The sequence below is a fragment of the Petromyzon marinus genome, chromosome 35 (assembly GCF_048934315.1).
Source record: "Petromyzon marinus isolate PM22_M1 ecotype Great Lakes invasive population chromosome 35, UKy_Petmar_22M1.pri1.0, whole genome shotgun sequence".
NCBI classification, from domain to species: domain Eukaryota; kingdom Metazoa; phylum Chordata; class Hyperoartia; order Petromyzontiformes; family Petromyzontidae; genus Petromyzon; species Petromyzon marinus.
The window spans coordinates 2,422,489-2,444,442 of record NC_133701.1 but is presented as its reverse complement, the minus strand read 5'-3'; the positions used below and the strand labels follow the sequence as shown (position 1 = coordinate 2,444,442).

The following is a 21,954-nucleotide window of genomic DNA, read 5'->3' as shown; positions in this document are numbered from 1 at the left end:
GTGAATAGACTGATGGGAACGAACTTTGTAAAATACATATAGCATTAATGAAAAGATATTAATTTATAAAAAATATAATTTTCTGTTCTTTGGGTCTTTCGGTAAAGTCCCGTGGATAGGTTCAAAGAAAATAACAAAAAACTACGACGTTTCGATTGCAACACAAGCGGTCGTCATCAGGAAAAGGGGGTTAGCTTCTAAAGGTCAAACTGTTTTATAGAGGTTTGAAATGGGCTTAGCCCAAATGTCAACAGCATGGGCGGGGCAGCTAATGTTAATGTGAGTGGTGGGCAGTGACCGCGACGGTGGTGGGTTTTCCACCAATCAAAAGGCTGCCAGATACAAAATTAGCATGTTAATGTAAGATCGTTGAGCGGCCTCCACGGCGAGCGCACTGAGGTGGCTATGTTAATGTGAGAGATTAGCATGTTAATGGAAGGTTGCAGAGTAGCAACCTCGAGGTTGGTGCGCGAGTTGGCTTTGTTAGTGTGAGAAATTTAAGCTGTTAATGTAAAATGAGAGGGCCGAAAATAACAACTAACATCGGAAGGTGGTAGGATGGGAACATCACAGCCAGTTATGACTTAAACTGGTTAATAACGTCCTTCCAATGATTGCTAAGTTTGTACCCATCTTCTCGGTTTAAATTGTGTCTGTACATATGGATGGCTTCGTGAACGAATCTTTGTTGATAGCCAGTGGGTTTGCAAAGTATCTTCGTCTTCGAGAAATCAATTTCGTGTCAGCCCACCGCATTAAAACAATTATCAGCCATGGCCGAGGTATTGGTCCTACCGTATTTCAGATCTGCCTTATGTCCACAAACACGGTCCGGGACATGTCGCTTAGCTTCCCCAATGTAACTACTGCCGCAGACACAGCTTAGTTTGTAGACACCGGGGTATTGCATGTCAGGGATCATAATCCAGTTTAAGTCATTGACGTCATGCATGGATTAAGCACTGTGCTGCGTAGTTTTATTTTTTTACCGTCACTTTCTGTAAAGAAACGTCATATTTGAAGCGACTTAGCGTAATTTTTTTTTATTTAGCTTGACCTTCCTCTGCGTTAGTGTAAAAATCCACCCACTCATAAATATTAATGAGGGGGGATGGGCCTCATGTGGGGTGACGTCACGCGGGGGGGTGGGCCTCATGGGGAATGATGTCACGCGCGGGACGGACAGACATTTCTGGGTGATTATAGTAGGTAATTGTAGTGGTTAAGCTGAAGAGGACCCCTTTGAGTGGATGGAATGCTCCTGCAAATATCTTCCGGTGACACGTAGGTATTTGTTTACCCAGCCCACCCTGCTGATGAGACTTTAAAGGTCAAGAAGTTAAAACAAATCCTGAGATTGTTTCCTTAACAAACTGCCGGACAGTACTGCTATATATAGACATCCTATGTGAATCACGGTGCACCACATTACAGTGTATGTGTATCTAGAGAGACAAACTGAATTGTATTTATTTTACTTACACATATTGTTCCACAACAGTCCATAATGCGACTCTGTAAAAAGTAAAAAAAGTAAAAAAAATAAGGACACCGTGAGTCTTTCTTACTCCAGTGACACGACATTGCAATTGTTGTGCTCGCGACCGACGTGTGTGCCCAACATAACGCCACCCGTTCGGGAATGTTCACAAGCCAGCAGTTGAAGAGAATGATCCGCGGACGATGGTGTGACCCGACTCCTTCCGAAGCCCCTTCAATAGGCCCCGGCGTCACACTCGGCACCTTGACCCCCCCAGAGCATCAAGCGGTCACCCCTTGGAGCCCATTTGGGACCCCGTTGGCAGCCCGACTCCGACCGCTTCGCGTCGCATCCCCAGCAGGTGTCTCTGTTTGCGCATCTCTCCGTCAATTTGTTTTTTTTGTTTGTTAAACACGTATTAAACAAATTGAGCAAGGCAAACAAATCGTTCATATGGCTTTGCTTACTCCGCCTCGAGGCAACGCGTTTGTTGTCTCGCAGTGGAACGGACGGGAGTCTCGTGGCGTGCAAGGCCCTGTTCGCGATGGCTGCGAAGACGTCGTTGTCATCATAGTGATGACTCCCGAGCCTGGAATCTTTGAGGTGCAACAACATCAACTTGAAACGGCTTGAAAATCATCACCGGACACCTTTAAGATGCCACGGTGATGTGACAAGCGTGTGGAAGAGCGGGTTTTTAAAAGCTGCTTGCCAAACGCACGGTCCCCGTAAGAGACGTGTCAAGGGTTGCTGGATCGCATAGAGATTTATGACGCTTTCAAACCCGATGCGAGGTGGTGGCCTGAAAATTAAGTACAGCAAGCAGGGACGTGAACCTATCTGTGCAGACCATGTTGAGTGTTATAACGCTCAGATGTATATTAACTTTTTTCGCATCGTACGTAGCCAACTGTGCTAATCGAAGATTAATGCGTGATGGAGTTTCACCGGGTTCTCCGCACTCGTAAATGGGATTCTCAACATGCAGTGTCTCATCAGCAGAGTCATACTTGCTTGAATAAAGGCCGCTGAACCGCCCGGTGTAATAGGCAAGGCTCCTCTCTTCAAGGTGTGCGTTGTCTCAACCCGTATGTACTGCCGCGCCGGGAGATGAAATCGAACCGTCGGCCTCTGTGTCACAAGTCCGGCAGCATCCCTTCCTGGATAGGCTATTGGCGACTGGTATTCGTCTTCTTGAGGTGGCTATGCACGCCTGTAACCCAGCACTGTGGAAGCGAGGTTTGGTGGATCACCGCACAAATGTTGCGAAACTCTTCGCTTGGGCTTCGAGGGAGGTGCCTAACACATTCGCTGGCACGCTAGGAGAAGGCAGAGATGGACTGCTGCTGTACAGGTGGATGTGGAGCTGGGTGGACTTGCCATAACTGATACCCGCGGTGTCAAGATCGGCCTCTGTGGAGGACGAGGCTCGTGAAAATCCGCTACTGGGCAGCTGGAGGCGAAAGCTCTCCAGCAACAACGGGGGAGCAACGCTCACAATAACGACCAGAGCGCCAGGTGACTAAAACGCAACAAGTTGCCAAAGTGCGGAGCACAGACGGTGCATCTGCCAGTCATCTCAATCAGTCAACCGATGGCACCTGGGTCTGTCCCGTGACCTCTTGCCATCAGCGAGCCTTCGACACTTGGCGTGACCTCACAGTGCACCTAGCGTGGCTCAAGCGCCGTTATGACGTCGCCGCAACCTCGTGGCAAACGGCGGTCGTTGTTGAGATTCAGAATGAAGCCCCTTGCCCGAAAATCGCCTCGCGTGTGGGACTCCGTATCAATGGCATTGGTTATTGTGCAACCGGCGCAATCCATCGCCGAGTAAGGTGAGGCGCACCCTGGCTAACCCCCTCCACCCCAGCCTCCCGAAGCCGCCCGAATTCCCACGGCATCCACTCCACGCTCCGGTGAAGCGAGCGAGGGAGACGACGTCACGATGCAAATCTCTGTCCTGGAAAAAGCCGCTCGCTAACGACTTAACAGACAGGGTCCACTTACAGCGGGGGCCGTTGCCAACTCGCGCACACACAGACAGACACGCTCGTGTGCACTGGGAAGACAAAATGGGTAAGAGAGTACGGTGGGTACATAAGAAAGGTGATACAGCGCGTTCAGCACTTGAGCACCTGACAAACAGCTGTTACACAGACGCGCTAGCCGTGAGGGTGGAACGCTACTGGCAACCCGTTTATAGGGTATCAGAATTTTTATTTTTAGACCTGTTGAATCCGATGAGCTGTGAAGCTCTTTTTCACAGATATCCGGTATGGGCGGGTCAACAAGAAATGTAATAAATGCGGTACAAAACGTACGGATCTTTTTAGGCAACTGAAACAGCTGGACGCGTTTTTGGGGGAAGGAATGGTGCCGTGGTGACACCGGTTGTGCAATGCAGAGGTCTCCGCTTCAACCTCGCGAAAGGGACGGCAGTTGAAGCAGTGGACGCGTTTAATAGCTTCACCCACCCCCCCTGTCCACCCCCACCCCCTGTACACTCCTTGCACCCTGTCCACCCCCACCCCCTTCCCCCCCGTCCCCCTGTCAAACCCCCACCCCGCGCCCCCTCCAGCCGCCGGTCGAGACTAACAACGGAGTGACAGCCAAAGAAGGAAATGAGGAGGGAGCAGGCCTGAGCAATGACATAAGCTCTTGCGCACCAGGTGCCAAGCGGATTGTTGCATCCAGCAGTGGAGAGATCAAGGCTGCTGGTGGTGCTGCTGATGATGATATGATGATGAGCGCATGAAACATCGTCTTGTTTGTGACTCGGGCACTCTGATGAATTTGCGTGGTCGTGGGCTTTGTGGCTGTGCGGACGCCTCATTGTCCGCATCTCATTTCCTATTCGCACCGTGACGAGGACTTACCGGTGCAAATATCCAGAGTGGCTCATTGGATAACTGGATTGCCCAGCTGTTGCTATATGACCTATGTGCTCGTGTTGAACAGATGGTGGAATTGAGAGAAAGCGCCTTTTCCATCTCAGTGGAGCCCGAGTTTCATTCACGCGGAACAGAACGTCCGGTCTTCAGATTTGCCTGCCCCGTGAGTGGTTTTCCCGTACACATCGAAGTGATCATTTGCTTTTCTCTCCAATATTTGTTCCGTGCCATTACTTTATGAGTGTGCCGCGGAGATCGAGAGATGAAGACTGGTTCCATACGCAACCCTCGCAGACAGCAGTGCACCACTTTGTGATGGCGAACGGCCACTGGAAAGTGAAACTATATTCTTATATTTTTTATTTAATGATTAATTTGTAAATGCCCTTCAATGACCTTTGAGATCGCTTTGAGCCACACGAGGTGGTGCATCCCTTATATAGGCCCTGTGTTTGTCGGTTGCCACTCAATCCAGACACGTTGAGTCCTCGGAGTTGCAACAAGCCCAAGTAAGTTCAAACGCAAATCTAGTATCATGGATTTTGGTGCAGTCATTGGTGACCAGACTGCAACCATCACTTTACACTAACACGGTTTAACTACGTGTGGTTTAACCACGTGTGGTTTAACAACGTGCGGTTTAACCAGATTCTCAACGATACTAGCTAAGTGTCTCTGCCATGGTTATGAAAGCCTCCTTAGCAACTCGGCCACCAACCTGTGCAATATTGACGTTGCTATTCACCGTTCGTATTTTTTTACGTGAATGGTAGCGCCTCAAGTGGCTGCAGAGGTCACGTTATCCTAGGGGCCATCCATTGAGTCCGTACGCATGGAGGGGGAAGGGGGGTTAACCCAAATCCGTACGCTTGCGTATGGGGGGTCTACTGACTGCGTACGCATAGGAAACGGGGGGGGGGAGGTGAAGCCTCGATAATAATTTGTCTACATTGGCCTTCAAATGAGCCACAGTTCAGTTTCTTCAGCTGTCAGACCAAGTAGTACCGGGAGAGGTGGGGCTGTGGGAGAGGTGTCACTTGTGTCCCACAAATAATTCCCTACTTTTATTTGTCTTTTGTCAACGTGACACTTTTTTTGCTGATTGGCCGTGTCGGGTGGTGGAGGGTTACGACACATTTATAAATAAACTCGATCTAACCCAAAAACCTTTATTATGAATAATATTGGTCGCGAAAGCCTACGTGTTAAACTGATCTTTATCATCAGCAGCGTCATCATCATCACTTCCATCCTCATCACTGACAGCACCATCAATAGCATCGCCACTACGGTCACCACCATCATTATCATTGATGAGGGGTAAGGGTGAGGTTTTCCATGGAGTCTGGTCCATGATTTCCTCCGGTCAGGTGACTCAGCGGTAGAGCGAGGGGCTGCAAATTATTTTTAAGCGTTGACTTTGACTCAGTCCATAATCTCTCATGGGTCATTAAAATAAGTACCACTTTGTGTGGAAGTCAACGGTGATATTCCTATGGATAGACTCGCTCCCGCCATAGTAATTGGGGGTTTCCACCACTGACTCAAGTCTGTGCACAGGAGATGAGCACCAATGATGCCTCAAGGCTCATTGAGGCCGAATTCACTTTTTTTATTTCAGGCTTGAGGCCACGGGAGGATGAGGCAGTGTCGCCACCTGCAGGGCGAGGAGGAGCAAGACGCTGAGAAAGAAGACGCGGATGATGAAGAAAATAATGATGATGTGGTGACAATGATGAGGCATTGATGATGATGAGGGACCACCCTGACTCACTGGCAGCTGCTGGTCGCGGTCTCATCCTGAGTTCGTTTCACACGGAGGCGTTCCAAGACACCAGTATACTGTAGTAACTGATTGGCACGTTTTGTTTACGTGACAAAACTTATTAACTGGCTATCGGGTGGTGGTGGGTTCACGACACATTTAGATTTACGCGATCTAACCCAAAACACCACCTTTATTATGATTCATCCTGAGTTTTATGCCGTGCGCAATAATGGGCGACCACCATGCATGGCAGGGCTACTTGTGGGGGCAGTGGAAGAATTCATGGTTGTGTTGTACCTCTATGCTCCCTGCTGTCACCAAGCCTCGCTGACCAGCGTGGTGAAACCATTGGAAAGTTTCGAAATTCACCCCGCCTTTGTCCACCCAGCAGTGTCCATGAGTACACCAGGTCACGTGTGGTGAGGTAAACTGTGTGTACTCCCGTCCTCGTCCAAGACGCCTGGCCAAATGCCCTCTAGAGCAGCGGTCCCCAACCTTTTTGGCACCAGGGACCGGTTTCGTGGAAGACAATTTTTTCACGGACCGGGTGGAGGGGGGGGTCATCATTGGGTTTTTCCCCCTTTTCAAATAAGCTCTCCAAGCGGTTTGTTTTTGACACATTTTGGCTACTAGGGGTTCGCTTGTGGGCTTACCAACACTGTGACTGAGACAAGTGCGCAGTGCGGGAAAGAGCCGCGGATGGAAGTGGTAAATAATAAAGTAATGGGGGCGGGCCACGTGCGGACTCACCGCTCTCACCTCCTGCTGCTGCTGTGCGGCCCGGTTCCTAACAGTTTTGAATTTTTATTTAAAGCTTTCGTGACTGCAGGGATTCATATTCTTGGTTCTTTCGGTAAATTCACGGATATTATATTTTTATTATTTTATTGTTTCCCTTCTACGTGACTTTACCGAAAGAACCAAGAATATAGTTTCAGTTTATTTATTTCGGTATAGCCCTGTGAGCCATTCGGCTCTTGAATCGGGTGCAACCACAACAAAGAAACACAACTAAAACTTGCTGTACCGGTCCGCGGCCCGGGGGTTGGGGACCCCCTGCTGTAGAGGAGATTTCTCGAGTTCAAGCACTCATGCAAGAGGGGCCCTCGATAGCTCCCGCCAGTGAGGGGCACTTCCAACACCAACGGCATTTAGGACGAGGCAATTGCAGGGCTGCGCTTTTACCTTTACTACGATCACAGCAAGTTTAAACGCATGTATCATGATAACACAAACATGACTTCATATTTGATTCACAATGTGAATTCTGTTACACCAAAACAATCATCGTTGTCGCCGTGGTGACGGCGTAGCGTTGTGTGCAAGCTCCGCGCTCGGTAGGCCGTGACGGTGCTGGCGATCCAAGAGTTGTAGTTGCACGCCAAGGTGTGTGTGTGTGTGCGCCTCGGTGTGTGTGTGTACGACAAGGTGTGTGTGTGTACGCCAAGGTGTGTGTGTGTGTGTGCCTCGGTGTGTGTGTGTACGCCTCGGTGTGTGTGTGCGCGCCTCGGTGTGTGTGTGTACGCCTCGGTGTGTGTGTGTACGCCTCGGTGTGTGTGTGTACGCCTCGGTGTGTGTGTGCGCGCCTCGGTGTGTGTGTGTACGACAAGGTGTGTGTGTGTACGACAAGGTGTGTGTGTGTACGACAAGGTGTGTGTGTGCGCGCCTCGGTGTGTGTGTGTACGCCAAGGTGTGTGTGTGTACGCCAAGGTGTGTGTGTGTGTACGCACGCCAATGTGTGTGTACACAAGCCGGGGTAGTTGGGCAGGGCGAAGCCTTGGCCTTGTTTACACATTTTAGCCACCCAGTGCCTTATGGCTGCCCCGTTAAACTCGTCGACATTCCCACCTAATTAAAGAACCAGATTTGAATCTTTCGTGACTGCAGGAACCAAACCTCCTTGGTTCTTTCGGTAAAGTCACGGTAGAAAAATTAAATAAAACAAAAAAGAATATATTATTTTGTTTTTCTACGTACGTGACTTTACCGAAAGAACCAAAGAGTAAAGAACCAGAGTCACTGGTTCTACACTTTAATATCGGTGCCACAATCTGTCTCTGGACCCCTACCCTCTGACCCCTTCGCCCTGAGCAACGGCCGTAGAGACACCGCTTTCTTCCCCGCTCCCCACGAGCATGGCGGAAACGTGGCCCACTGCACGTTTGCCTATGTGTGTTAATGTGTTTGTGTTATTGTGTCATTTTGTATATTGAAAATGTTTGCGTGCCAAGTTACTCTTGTATGTGTATGCCACTATGGTTGCCTCCTTACATGACTTGCAAAAAGTGTGACATGTTTAGGATAATCGAAGTTGGAACAAGCAAATGAAGTTTTAAAACCTGCATTTATTATTCTGATATTTCGTAGTCAGTGGCTGGCTAAAGCCATCAATGTACACTTACTCGGATTAATCACATTTGCTTTAAACCCGCATTCGAACTCAGGTGCTCAATAACACTATTTGAGTGTGTCTTCCAAGGCCATTATGAACCTCCCGACCAACGAAGCCACCTCCCTGTGCAATGTACCGGACTGCAGTAAGATGCGACTTGGGGACGCGTGGCTAACATCAGTGGCAAGTGATTACATGAACAATTCCTGCCCAATGAGCTATATAGCTCTTTTTCAGAAGCGACCTGGCAACAAATGATAGCTCAACCCAGGGGCTTGTGGGAATTTTATTGCAGCCAAATACTGTAAACACACGTTGATTATTAACGTGGAGGGAAAACCGGAGGATCTGTAGAAAAATCCACGCAACAATGGGGAGAAGATGCAAATATACAGGCATGATGGTCTGGATCGAACCCACAGCTCCCTGCATACCAGGCGAGTTAACATCTCTCCACCGTGGCGCACCTTCATCCAAAAGTGGAATTGATTATCAAAATAGCTAACGATTACTGGACTCGATCGACAAATGCCTGAACGGGTCATTGAGTCCTCATGGGATCATCAATTTACTGACCAACTCATTCAATGGCGGGTTGTGATTGGCTTGGAATGTCACTGAGAGCGCCCCTAGGCCACGCTGTATCCCCGTCTCTGGCTGTGGGAGGGGATTGAATCGAAGCAATCGGAAGCCGACAGTTATCTCATTTTGCATCTCACCATTCGTGTATCGATTCTTTTAGTTTGACTGAATTCAGTAGATTTTTTCCAAAATTAAAAATGCCTAAACACGTATGCAAATTACTTAAATTGGCCACTTTTTTAATATGAACAATTTAAACTAAATACTTGTTTGTTTTAAGTGTATACTTGACAAAAGGCGTGGAGGTGGTGGAAAGTGTTCTTCACTTGAGGGCCGCCTTACCAAAGCGGTTAAAGACTGCTTTGCTACAGGTTGCTAAGGAGCCAAGTGGGTAGCCGTGACTAGTAAAATACATTATTGTACCATACTATGTTATGCTTCTACATCTATGCTTCAGGTCGTCACCTTTACGAATAAAATAATACAAAAAGATGGCGCTATTATTTCAAATATTTTATTAATTTCATTTCATTACAACAATCATGGTGCTTGTTGTTCGGCAAGATGGCTACCGAGTGAGTCGCTCAGTTGGCAGCCATGGTGCTGGCGATCCAGGAGTTGTAGTTGCACACCTTGGTGTACACGCCGGGGTAGTTGGGCAGGGCACAGCCGCGGCCCCAGGACACGATGCCCTGCAGTTGGCCATTGCACACGACGGGGCCACCGGAGTCTCCCTGTGGTGGCGGCATCAGGGGTCAAAGGGTCAGGGGTTAGCAGCTGGCACTTGTATCTAGTGTCGTGGTTCGCAACATTTCTGGATCCGTGGGTAACTGCGTTCGACCATGAGTTTGTGGTGTAACCCAAAAATGAAATTTTAATCAAAATATTGACTGCAAGAACCCAAATATCAGTAAGATTAAATAGATGCAGGCAAAATATCGAGAGAGTAATTCGCATTTATGTTCATGAGGTGTATGAGGATTGAAATTCATTTGAACTGAGTAACCATTTGAACTGAGTAAGTTATAAATCACTCTTCTTGGCAATATATATATACAATGGCAAGATTAAAATCGAGCTACCTTGGTACAAAGGTATGCATTGGTCCATGAGCTATTAGAGTGATGTTACTTTGTCCCCATTAGTATTTTCGATGGTTTGTAGCGAGAGGGCAGGTCGTCGCTCATACTCTAATTCAGACTTGTCGACTCAAAATCGCTTCAGGGGAACTCACCTGGCAGGAGTCCTTGCCACCCTCCAGGTATCCCAGGCAGATCATGTTGTTGGTGATGTCACCGGGGTAGGAGTTCCTGCAGGAGGTGTCACTCAACACGGGCGCTTGGACGCACATGAGGACATCGGGGCTGCCTGTAGGGAGACATGCAGGTGGTGGTGATGAGGCATCGTACATTGGGGAAACATGCTAGGGTAATGTGACGACAGAGACACTCATAAGCAGAGGGGCGGCAGAAGAGAGGTCATGTCCAACACGTCACTCGTAGTATGGGGAACTTCCAAGAAGTGGAGCGAAATGCTGGAAATCATGACGAACACAATGTGACATAGCCCAAAAACACATCCGAGACCTATACAAATAAACCACAAAACCGATATTGTAAAATCTTTAAAAACTCTTGCTTAAATGGATTTTCCAGGGTAGACGGACGTCTAAGCGCCGTGTCCTCACCGACGCTGGTCTGGGTCTCGCCCCAGCCGGAGATGGTGCACATGACTCCGGTGCCGACGCAGGAGGAGGGCAGTGGGACGGCCTGGGCGTACTGGTTGAGGGTGGCGGGCGAGGACAGCTTGATGAGCATGATGTCGTTGTCGATGGTGGCCGAGCTGTACTGGGGGTGGCGGATCGCCTTGGAGGCCTGGATCCTCTGCTCGGTGCCCTCGGTCACGAAGATGTTGTGCTCACCGATGCGCACAGAGATGCGGGACGCGCTGGGGGTGGAGGAGGCATACGAAAGTAGTGATGAGGATTTGCATTTATATATCATTGCTTTCATGCCTTGGCAACAAAAGCACCTTGCGTCACGCTTCTATTAAAGTATTCCAATGCTCTGCTGTAAAATTAGCCAGGTGGTAAAGCCCAAGAACAATCATAGGATGCAAACTCAGTTCATGTTTGGGAATTGACCCACCAAAAAGATAAGTACAGGAAAACCTTGACCAATGCGGCTTTATCGAATGCTCGTTATGGCTCGACATGGTGTACCTAATGACGTCTGTTTTCCAATACATGGGAGTGATGTTTCAGCTCTCCGCGGTTTGATTTTCATCTCCGCATCGAAAAGTAGTACCGTGAGAGTGCTGCATCCGTTGGAATATTTGAATGAATTGACTGTGAGAACGATTTATTGGCCATGCATGTTTTGGAATGTGTATATATTTTTGCATGACCAACTGAACACGCGCAACAATACAACGCAAATATTCACACATTGGCCGCATATATCTGCCTGTCCACTTTTTGATGCATCAATGGCGAATCAGCAACACGCTCACGGACAACGGCACAAAAGCAACACTCAATTGCTCACACTTTGCCGAATGCATCGAGTCAACCAGTCGTTGAGGACGTTGCACAGGTGAATCATTAACGTTCAAGTGACACTGTTCTTGGCGCGCATCAGTGTGGCAATTCACTGTTCAGGGGTGTGAGTGCCTTGGTGCGGGAAGAGGAATAAAGATGGGGGATTTTGTATTGGAAAATAAAGAGTGTACACACAGGAAATGGAGAGCGACTCGGTTTCCTTTACTACAATAACAAGGGTGGAAATCACGTAGAATTTGTTAAAGACGGAGGGGGATATAATTTCTGAACCACGAACATAAACCTTATTTCCCCATGAGGTCTGTTATTTGTTGAATACGGTTTTTGCCCAACACGGCATTTCCAGGAACGTAACCTGCACGTTCGGCGAGGTCTGCCTGTACTATTCTCTGGGGAAGCCAACCCTGTTTGTCATATGGATAGATGTTTCCATGTCAAAGGAATGTAGAATTTCCACCACTGGCTCAGCACTGTAAACAGAAGAGGGGTATCAACACTTGAGAAATAATATTATTTTGACTTGACTTTTTAATTTGTCAGATTTACAAGCATTTAAATCTCCTAATTTTTATTTGTTAAGCGCACTCGTTAACTGCGTAAAAAATACTCCAAGATAAGATTCACGAAGTCATAATGAAATCCAGCAAGTCAGACTTCGTTAATTTGATTATCGCGGTGCGGCTAACACCATGCACGGTCCCCTTCGTCACTCCAGTGTTGACCAGCTGCACCAGGTACTCATTCAAGGGTCAACCTGGGGGAAGGCACAGGACCGGGTCAGATATCATCACTGATGTTGGGAATCGACTTCGTGTTGCAGGTTTCGCAATACAGTCCGCTAAAAGTTCTAATACCACTCCCCTCCCATTCACACACAGCACACAAAGAGATTTACTCATGTCCGCACAAACTCACGTCTGGTAGCAGTGAGCAGCAGACACGACCCACTCGCTGGAGATCAGGGAGCCTCCGCAGAAGTGGTACCCGATGTTGAGGGACACCTGCCACGGCTGCGAGTGGGCAGCGCACTCGTAGCCACCCACGATGTGGTCCTCATACATGTATGGGGCCGCCGCTGTCAGCGAAGCAGAGTGTGAATTAGTATCCTGGCCACGGTTAATTACTCAGACCCAACATTCATTGTGAGGATAATCGTCAACAGGATAATGACCATCGACATCTGGAGAATCCAAGGGGGGTAATGGAGGCAATGCTACCCCCTCTCACCCGTTGAGTCCCAAAATAATTGTGTTATTGATATTAACCAGAAAAAAAGTATTGTTAATGTAAGCCCCTTTTAAAAAATACAGAAATTTCGTGAACTCTCCCTTAGAAAGTTTATAGCTTCACCTCTATGAATATGTCCGTTATGACCATGATCACCAATGTCATCACGAACAAAATTACAACACAAGATCAACGTCAGTTAAATCGTCACGCCTCTCGGGTTACTAGCAATGTTGCATCACTGGTTCAATCGTTCTTTTGAGATGGACAATATGGGCCCCACAATAGGAATGTAGAATTTCCACCAATCTGTTGGGATCAAAAACGGACACGTGCCCCATCCAGCTCTTAGATATGAATCAGATTTACTCAAATAATTTCCTGGCACAGTTAAACTAGGGGCACACCTTTATCTCCTCCGTTAGTATTTTTTGCCGCACATCACCACTGGAGGTCCAAATTGTTTCCTATTGAGCCAACCTTGTGGAAGCCTAAGCCAGATTAAGATACCAAATAACCACTAATAATGTCCATCATTGTCAGGTTTGCTTATACCAATGTTGTTAAACTGCCAGACGTCTAAAGGCAACGATCAGTACGGTTGGCTACATATGGGCGAAAGAAGTTCAACATACATACAAAGACCATCTCTGCCAGACATGTTTCCTCGGTTGACTCAAAACCATTCACGACCCAGCAAGTTCCCAGTGGAAGTTACACAAAATCTCACCAGCGGTGCCCACGAGCAGAGCGAAGATGAGTCCGTACATTGTGCAGTGAAGATCCTGAAAGACGATGCTGAACCACTGCCAAGGGTCCCCTTTTATACCCGTTGAGAGTCCTCTTATCTTATGGCCTTGTTCTCATCTCTACACCACCTGGTCCCTTATGTCTGTCTCATTAAACTCGTCGATATTTTCCCAACTGGGATGAAAATAGCAAGTCAACGGTTCCACACGTTCGAATTGGTCTCATTTTATATTTGTATTAATAACGCTCTTCACCGGTGGCTTAAGACTTTTCACGAATGAATTTAACATCGACGTACAACGATATTTTGTTCAAACTGCTTGGGCTTCATCAGGTAGCGAAGTAAAAAATAGAGTGAGGCTACTTCAGTACCCACCGTGACATCACCACCTGCCAAAGCGCGTCATATCCCCATGTCTTTTCAACGTGAACCTGGCTGCTTAGAATATGTTCCTTATTTCAAACAACTTCAAATACATCCATTTCAAAATCAAACATGGATCATTGAATAGGCTAGAAAAAGCTATATTTAAATATTACATTTAATTGTTTCCGTGCACACCTTGCATGTGCCATGGATTCCAAGGTTAACAGGTACAGGGTGTCTCAATGAACTCTCGCCGAGTTACACCAAGTTGCTTAATGATTGATTTCTACGATGTCCTGTTATCGGTATGCTGCGCTGTATGTTGACCACATGCAGCACTTCTCATGAACGAGTATCATCATGAGTAATGCTATGTGTGTATGTTGAACTTATTTCGCACGGTACAAAGCCAACTGTGCTATTCGGATGGGTGGGGGAATGACAACAAACTTAACACAAAAATCAGTTATAAACAAATTAGTTTTAAATCTACATTTAAAAGAGCATAGCTCCAGTGGCTTCCTAATAAGCTTGTTTATCCAACAAAGCCTCACTGCTTCTCATGTCTCGTATTTAGAAGGCTCCTGCCACGTTTTTTTGCAGTTGTAATCGATAGTTCCTATGTATATTACAATTGTTCACTTATTTTTGATGTGTATTATGTTATATTCTTGGTTCTTTCGGTAAAGTCACGTTGAAGGGAAACAATAAAATAATAAAATGTTATATTGTTTGCCGTTTCGCGTGGGAAATCTAATATGGCGTTGGAGCCTTGTCACGAGTTAAATAATTGGTATTATTACAAGTATTAATTGTTTATTTTGATCAATATAATTCGAATCAAGAGCTACAACGGTGTTGGAAGATGATTAGAGAAAAGTCACGTCGGTATAATATAACCAAAGAGTATGGATTCCTGCAGTCACGAAAGCTTCAAATCAAGATGATTAGAGTGTTTCGGTGATGAATATAGGTGTTTCTGGAATGACTGATAACATTTGGTGGCATTGCTCTGTGCCTTTAGAAGGCACAACATGGCTGGCTGAGAACTTCATTTTAACATTAAGCCAATGGGATGAGCGTATAGCTGTCAACCCATATGGTTTACCCGTATTCTTGTCCAGGAAATTTAGTTTTTAGGTTCATACGGTGTACAGCCGTTTCAATACGGGCAAAGAATATGTTAATTTGTTTGTGTTTCTCCCTTGTGATGGGACTTTGTAGGATGAACGTTGAGATTTATAAAGGCACGGGGTGACCAATAAGGTTTGAATTGGTATTTAGGAAATAAGGTAGGCACTGTTAAGGGGTTGACAGGTATGCGAGCGGGACTGGTGTTTTTGCAGAGGTGACGTTCCCATTTCGGGTATAAGAAAGAATAATTGTTTTATGTTCAACCCTCCCGTCCACAGTGCTTTAATGAAGCACTGTGGACGGGAGGGATGGTGGATCGCACAAAGTTGTGAAACTCATACTTTTACACATGCGTGCATAATTTCTATGAGCCTATATAGCTTGCTCTTAAATAAATGTTCTATACTTTCTACGAAATGCTTTTCAATCCATCGTGCTCTTCAATTCGTGGCCTTTGATATAAACAATGTTAATTCCCTCATGTAACATCTAACGGTGATGGACTTTGTTCGGTTTCTGGTTGTCATGTTTTCACTCCACGCAATGGTGTGATAGGATCAAGCTCCGAAATTACTTTCATGACGTTAAGTGTGGTTAATTCGTCACAATTTTGTTCACGTTTGTGCTTGCGTACCAGTTCTATATCACTGCGTCACTGCTGCCTGTCATTCGGATAAATTTGGTCACGTTTATTCTGACGGTGACCGAAGAGAAGTGGACCACAATATACAACTTCATAAATACTCGTTACGATTATCGCATATTGCACAATAGTCAATAGCTTTTGATTTAAAGCTTTCGTGACTGCAAGGATTAATCTTCTTTGGTTCTTTCGGTAAAGTCACGTAGAATGAGAATAAAATAATAAATTGATATAATAAAATAACACAATAATATTCTCACGACGTTTCGGCCACAACACAAGCGGCCTTCATCAGGTGAAGGGACGAGACTGTCTGGAGGACAGCGCTGGAGTGAAAAAGCCACGCTCAGATCGCGACCTTTAAGCTGTGTGAGAAGAAACAAAGCGCCTTGACAAAGGAATTAGCATAGAATTTAGTATTGAAATGGCTGAGTGATTAGCTTGTGACTGGTCACAGAAATGGCTATGTTAAAGTTAAAGCATACACATCCGCAGAGGCACCCCTTGACAAAGGAATTAGCATAGAATTTAGCATTGAAATAGCTAAGTTAAAGCATACACATCCGCAGAGGCACCCCTTGACAAAGGAATTAGCATAGAATTTAGCATTGAAATAACTGAGTGATTAGCTTGTTACTGGTCACAGAAATAGCTATGTTAAAGTCAGAGCATACACATTCACAGAGGCACCTAGTACAAATCAAAGAGGAGAATTTAGCATTGAAATAACTAGGGGAATTTAGCATTGAAATAACTGAGTGATTAGCTTGTGACTGGTCGCCATATAGCATTGTGATATATAACGACTTATTGTTGGTAGCTTAGCTGATTGGAGAATATATAGAGTTTATTGATAACATTGAGGTAATTTATATTTTAGTTTTTTATTGGTTCACTATGTAGTATTCATTATATATTAGCTCAGATGTGTAGGCCTTGACTTCAACATAGCCATTTCTGTGACCAGTCACAAGCTAATCACTCAGTTATTTCAATGCTAAATTCGCCTAGTTATTTCAATGCTAAATTCTCCTGTTTGATTTGTACTAGGTGCCTCTGTGAATGTGTATGCTGTGACTTTAACATAGCTATTTCTGTGACCAGTTACAAGCTAATCACTCAGCTATTTCAATGCTAAATTCTATGCTAATTCCTTTGTCAAGGGGTGCCTCTGCGGATGTGTATGCTTTAACTTTAACATAGCCATTTCTGTGACCAGTCACAAGCTAATCACTCAGCCATTTCAATACTAAATTCTATGCTAATTCCTTTGTCAAGGCGCTTTGTTTCTTCTCACACAGCTTAAAGGTCGCGATCTGAGCATGGCTTTTTCACTCCAGCGCTGTCCTCCAGACAGTCTCGTCCCTTCACCTGATGAAGGCCGCTTGTGTTGTGGCCGAAACGTCGTGAGAATATTATTGAGTTATTTTATTTTATAAATTTATCATTTTATTCTCATTCTACGTGACTTTACCGAAAGAACCAAAGAAGATGAGTCAATAGCTTTATACACGTCTTTACATTGTTGCTTGAAACTTCTGCTTGCTGCAATATCAAATATTCACGATATGACACGATATTGCATTAACCGATAACAATGATCGAGATATGTTTCCCATTACTTTGTAATTTATTTGACATTAACTCGTTTCCTTTGCTTTGATGAACAGTGCGGTCGTATGTGTAGTGCGTGTCTTGCGAGGTACACTGAGATAGGAGGCACCACACTTTATTATCCTTAACAAGTTCCCACTTCAACAAGGGCTATTCTAGATTCCAACAAGGGAGAGGGGATCCCTAACACACTGAGTCCCTAACACCGTCGGGCTCCCGCTTCCCCCATCGTGACCACACACCGCCAATTCTTCCACTCGACTGCCCGAAGGCTCCGCCTATTCCCTTACCCCCCCCCCCCCGATCGTGGCCCCACCCCACCTCTTGCTACGTCACTTCCTCTGACTCCCGAGTCAACGTGACAGGGCCCTTTGGGCCCCCATCGACAGGTAAGTGAAGGTAAGGAAGTACGCCTCCCCACCGCAGTCATACAGTATCGGGCTTTTACACTGCATGGACGCCATTACATATGGAATGTAGGGAGCTGCTGTGGTACCAGGTTTAATAGCACACTCGACTTGCAATCCAGTCCTCGATTCGATCTCCCGGTGTGGAAGTTGAAACAACGGGGTACATTTCTTAAATCCCCCAGTCTCTGTCCACCCAGCAGTGTAAAGGTATTCTTTAGTATTTGTGTATTGGTTACATTATGCGACCGTTACTTATTGCTGGTTTGCATGACAAAATGAGATTGTGGTGCCACAACAGCGAAGCCGCTCCGTCGAAACCGGGGCCGTCGCTGTGCTGCTGCGACCGAGAAGCCACCCGGCTCCCATCACAGCACTTCCCCTGCCCCCCCCCCCCACCTAAACACACACACACTCAAGTAGGGCCTCATGGGGAGGGGGGGGGGGCACCTGCCCTGAGTTTTTACCCGAGAGGCCCCCTCGTGGGGGTGCTCCACGGTTTCTCAGGGTCAGGGAATTGGCAGGCACCCCCCCCCCCCCCCAGGTGAAATGGCACTGCGGCGCCGTGGCTTAACTTAGAATTAAATGACCACGGCGAACTCACTGAGAACCGCAGTGAGGAGATGCCCAAGACACACACGGACCAGCAGACAGGTGGGGAGCGGGGCAGCGTGGGTTAAGCGTCTCTACCCATGGTGCACCGCGGGCTAGCGTCTCTACCCATGATGCACCGCGGATTAACGGCCCTACCCATGATGCACCACGGATTAACGGCCCTACCCATGATGCACTGCGGATTAAAGCCCTCGCACCGCGGATGGGCGGTGCGAGGGGTTTGAAAGGAGCATAAAAAGGGACGCTTTGGGGAAGCACGGGGCCATTTTTATTTGACTGGAGATCATCAGGAGGGAGGGATCGAGGAGCCGTCACCTGACTGTTACTCGCACGTCCGTGAGACGGGGCAGAGAACAGCCAGATTCTGGTTACAGCATCATTTATCTGCGACCTCATTCGCTGCGAGGTCGGACCGTAAGTACGAGGGAGAGAGGTAAGACAAAGGGACGAAATTCGGAGAGAAAATAGAGGGCAGACAGGTCGATTAAGTATCAGGCAGTAGAGAGATAGGTTTGACCTGTCCTGCTGGTCCGTACTGACACGCACAGTCTAGTTCGATACTCGCGGGGAATAAAACCACTAATAGGATCAAACTGTGTCGTGGTCACTGTGAGTGCGAGGAGGGAGACGGAGCGTTTGGTGTTCGCATACCGGTACGAGTGTGTACAGAGTGTTTTGTGTTCGCGCGCATACGCGGTTGTTTGCAGCGAATAAGGGAGTAGAACGTGCTTAGTGTCCGTACCTGTACGATCGTTTACAGTATTGTTCAGTGCGCGCGTACCTACACGACTATTTTCAGTGGTGCCCAGCGCTTGCGTACCTGCGCAATAGCCTACAGTAGCGCTTTGCGCTCGCGCGCCTGTGTGACGGGGTGGCGGGGTGGTGGTCGCGCACTCGCTCGATTGTCTAATAGCGAATTAAGCGCCTGGCGTGCGCGAATACGCAGCTGTGTAAACAGCCCGTTAAATCGGAGCAAAGTAATCGCGGCGTGTTTGTTTTTGCTTAAGCGCGTGGAGCGTGGGTGGGAGGGAATCCCACGGGGGCGCGCCGCGCCTGTTTATTCCCGTGCAGGACGGGGTTTTACTTTGCGAGCGCGCTTACCGTGGCACGCCGCCATTGAACAGGGTAGCGCATCACCAGCGCAAAGTGTACGAGCCGCTAATTAAGCTACGCAAACGTGGTCGACTTCCCAGGCAGAGGTACAGGGGGGCGAGGCATTTGGGGTCAGTAGTCTAGACCTGACAGAGCAGCCGGGGGGTAGCGGTATGAATGGAACGGGGGAGTCGGTGGGCAACGGCCCCGACAATTCAGTGATGGCGGGGGACGGTAGCCCCCACAGTTTGGCGTCAGAAGCGGTACGAACCCCCGCGTTACCCTACCCGAAAATGAGGCATATATCCACCGGCCAGGGTACCCCTTCGTGGAAAGCGTTTGCCCGCAACGTCCTAGGGGCTAAGGAAATTAATGGGTGGACGGACGCGCAGGCGTTACGTCAACTTATTATGAATCTGGATGGGCGGGCAGCCAATTTTGTGGAAGCCCTACCCACAAGCGCGCAAACCCAGCTAGCAGAGCTAATGTGCCAACTTGACTCACGGTTCGGCGTGAGTAATGAAGAGGCGAAAGCAGCCTTAGAGGCACGCCGTCGCCAACCCGGCGAGGACCTGCGCAATTATACCGAGGATGTGCGTGAGCTAATAAAGATCGCACGCCCGGGGTACATGACGGAAGTCATTGAGGAGCTGGCCGCAGAGAAAATCCAGCGATACTTAACTCGCACGGCATGGTGGCAGCCAGACATGAACTGTACGCGCCTCCCCTTTAACGCCCTTGTCGAGCGCGCGCAAATGTGAAAGAATTTCTAGTGAGCGCACGCAGCTTCGATGACTAGGCGAGAGCACGCCATCGCGAGCCTGGGCCCAGGGGAGGAGGAAGAGGAGGAGGGACTCGCCCGCACGGTAAGAGGTCGAGCAAGAGAGTCTCCGGGGCCCCGCGAGACAACCCCGAGCTGGGTAGCGGGGATACAGACGGGCATAAAGGATGTAGCCGGCCGGGTGACCCATGTACGCGAGGAAGCGAATAAAAATATGGAAACCATCCAGTCCGAGATGGGGGAGCTATGCTCCACAGTAGGGGGGCTGGCCGGGCGGGTGTCCCAGTTAGAATCCGACCTTGGGCACCTGCGTACGGGAAGGGGGAGAAGGGATGGGCAGGGGACCCCCTATGGGACCACCCCCCGGGCATGCTACCTGTGCTACCAGCGAGGGCATCTCGTGAGGGACTGTCCCCAGATCGCCCGTGCTAGAAAAGCACCAGGGTTAAAACGCCAACGCCCCCTAGAGAATGGACCACCTAGGGGTGCAATCAATGAAGTCCCGAAACAAAACGGCGATAATAATAATGGTGAGCGAGTGACCCCCACACAGGTTCCGACCACAACACCCAAGGATGCGGTGAGGACGGGCGACTGGTTGCGGGAGCTGGTTGCAGGAATCACGGGGGCCACATCGCTGGTGGAAGGACAGGTGAACGGGCAGCGCACCCGGATCCTACTGGACACGGGGGCCGTAGCCTCACTCGTGAGCGCCGCGCACTGCAGCGTACTCGGGGTTGACGTGAGCCGCCTGCAGGTCTTGGATCGCGCGCTGCACACAGCGAGCGGAGCCGGGATGGGGTTGCTGGGAAGGATCTCCCTCGAGGTCCGTTTCGGAAACCAGGTGTGCACACAGGAATTCTACGTCTCGAGTGTGTTGTGCTATGAGTGTATTGCAGGTACAGACCTCCTCGAGAAACTGGGGCTCAACGTACAGCCCCGCCAGCGATGCGCCACGGTGGAAGGCAGCGGGGAGCGGATCCCGTTCCTGGGACAGGAGCGGGATCGCCCTCGCTTCACACCCATAGCCGCTACGCTGGTGTCGGCCGTCACCATCGGGCCACTCGCCGAGATGCTGGTGCCAGTGGCAACCCCCTCCACCGACCCCACACACCGACCATCATGCGAGGTAATGCTAACCCCTCACCCGGAGTTGGTAGCGCGGTACGGAGTCGTAGGGTCAGCCACGCTGGTAAACGCAGATGGGGGCCGACTGTTCATGCGGGTGTTTAACCCACACAGTACCCTGGCGATGCTACGACGACGCACCACAGTAGCTACCATACACCCCCTGCATGTACGCCACTCTAACGACTCGGTGTTTGCACTCTGGGCGGAAGACCCTGGCCACCCCGAGGACAACCAAGATCTGGCCTTGCGGGTCGGCCCGACCCCCCGGGCCGAGATCGTTCCCCTGCGTGATGCGTTACATGTGCCTTGGGCAGATTTGCCTAAGGGGGAGGCCGATCAGCTGCGCGGGTTGTTATGGGAGTACGCCGATGTGTTCAGTGAGCACGATTCAGATGTAGGCCGAACAGACCTTGTTAAGCACCGGGTGGGCGCGCCCGAACGGACCCAGATCAAGGAGGCAGTCGCGGATATGCTACGTGATAAGATAATTCAGCCCTCGACTAGCCCCTGGTCTGCCCCG

The 21,954-nt window shown here is 48.6% G+C and overlaps 1 protein-coding gene and 1 long non-coding RNA gene across 2 annotated transcripts in view; one reads left to right on the top strand and one right to left on the bottom strand.

The window, feature by feature from the left end:
- The window catches only part of LOC142929809 (uncharacterized), a 68,819-nt gene extending 61,303 nt beyond the window's left edge, over nt 1–7,516 (top strand). Inside the window, exon 4 of the long non-coding RNA XR_012945958.1 lies at nt 5,993–7,516. This is a non-coding gene — a long non-coding RNA (uncharacterized LOC142929809). The remainder of the gene's footprint in view (nt 1–5,992) is intronic.
- A 2,097-nt stretch (nt 7,517–9,613) lies between these two features.
- On the bottom strand, nt 9,614–13,713 carry LOC103091791 (trypsin). Its single transcript, XM_032965953.2, has 5 exons — nt 13,631–13,713; nt 12,589–12,748; nt 10,801–11,060; nt 10,348–10,481; nt 9,614–9,847 (listed from the first exon to the last, which is right to left on the bottom strand). The coding sequence occupies exons 1-5, from the start codon at nt 13,668–13,670 to the stop codon at nt 9,698–9,700; spliced, it is 744 nt and encodes a 247-aa protein (XP_032821844.1). The 5' UTR covers nt 13,671–13,713; the 3' UTR covers nt 9,614–9,697.
- Between the last annotated feature and the right edge of the window lie 8,241 nt (nt 13,714–21,954).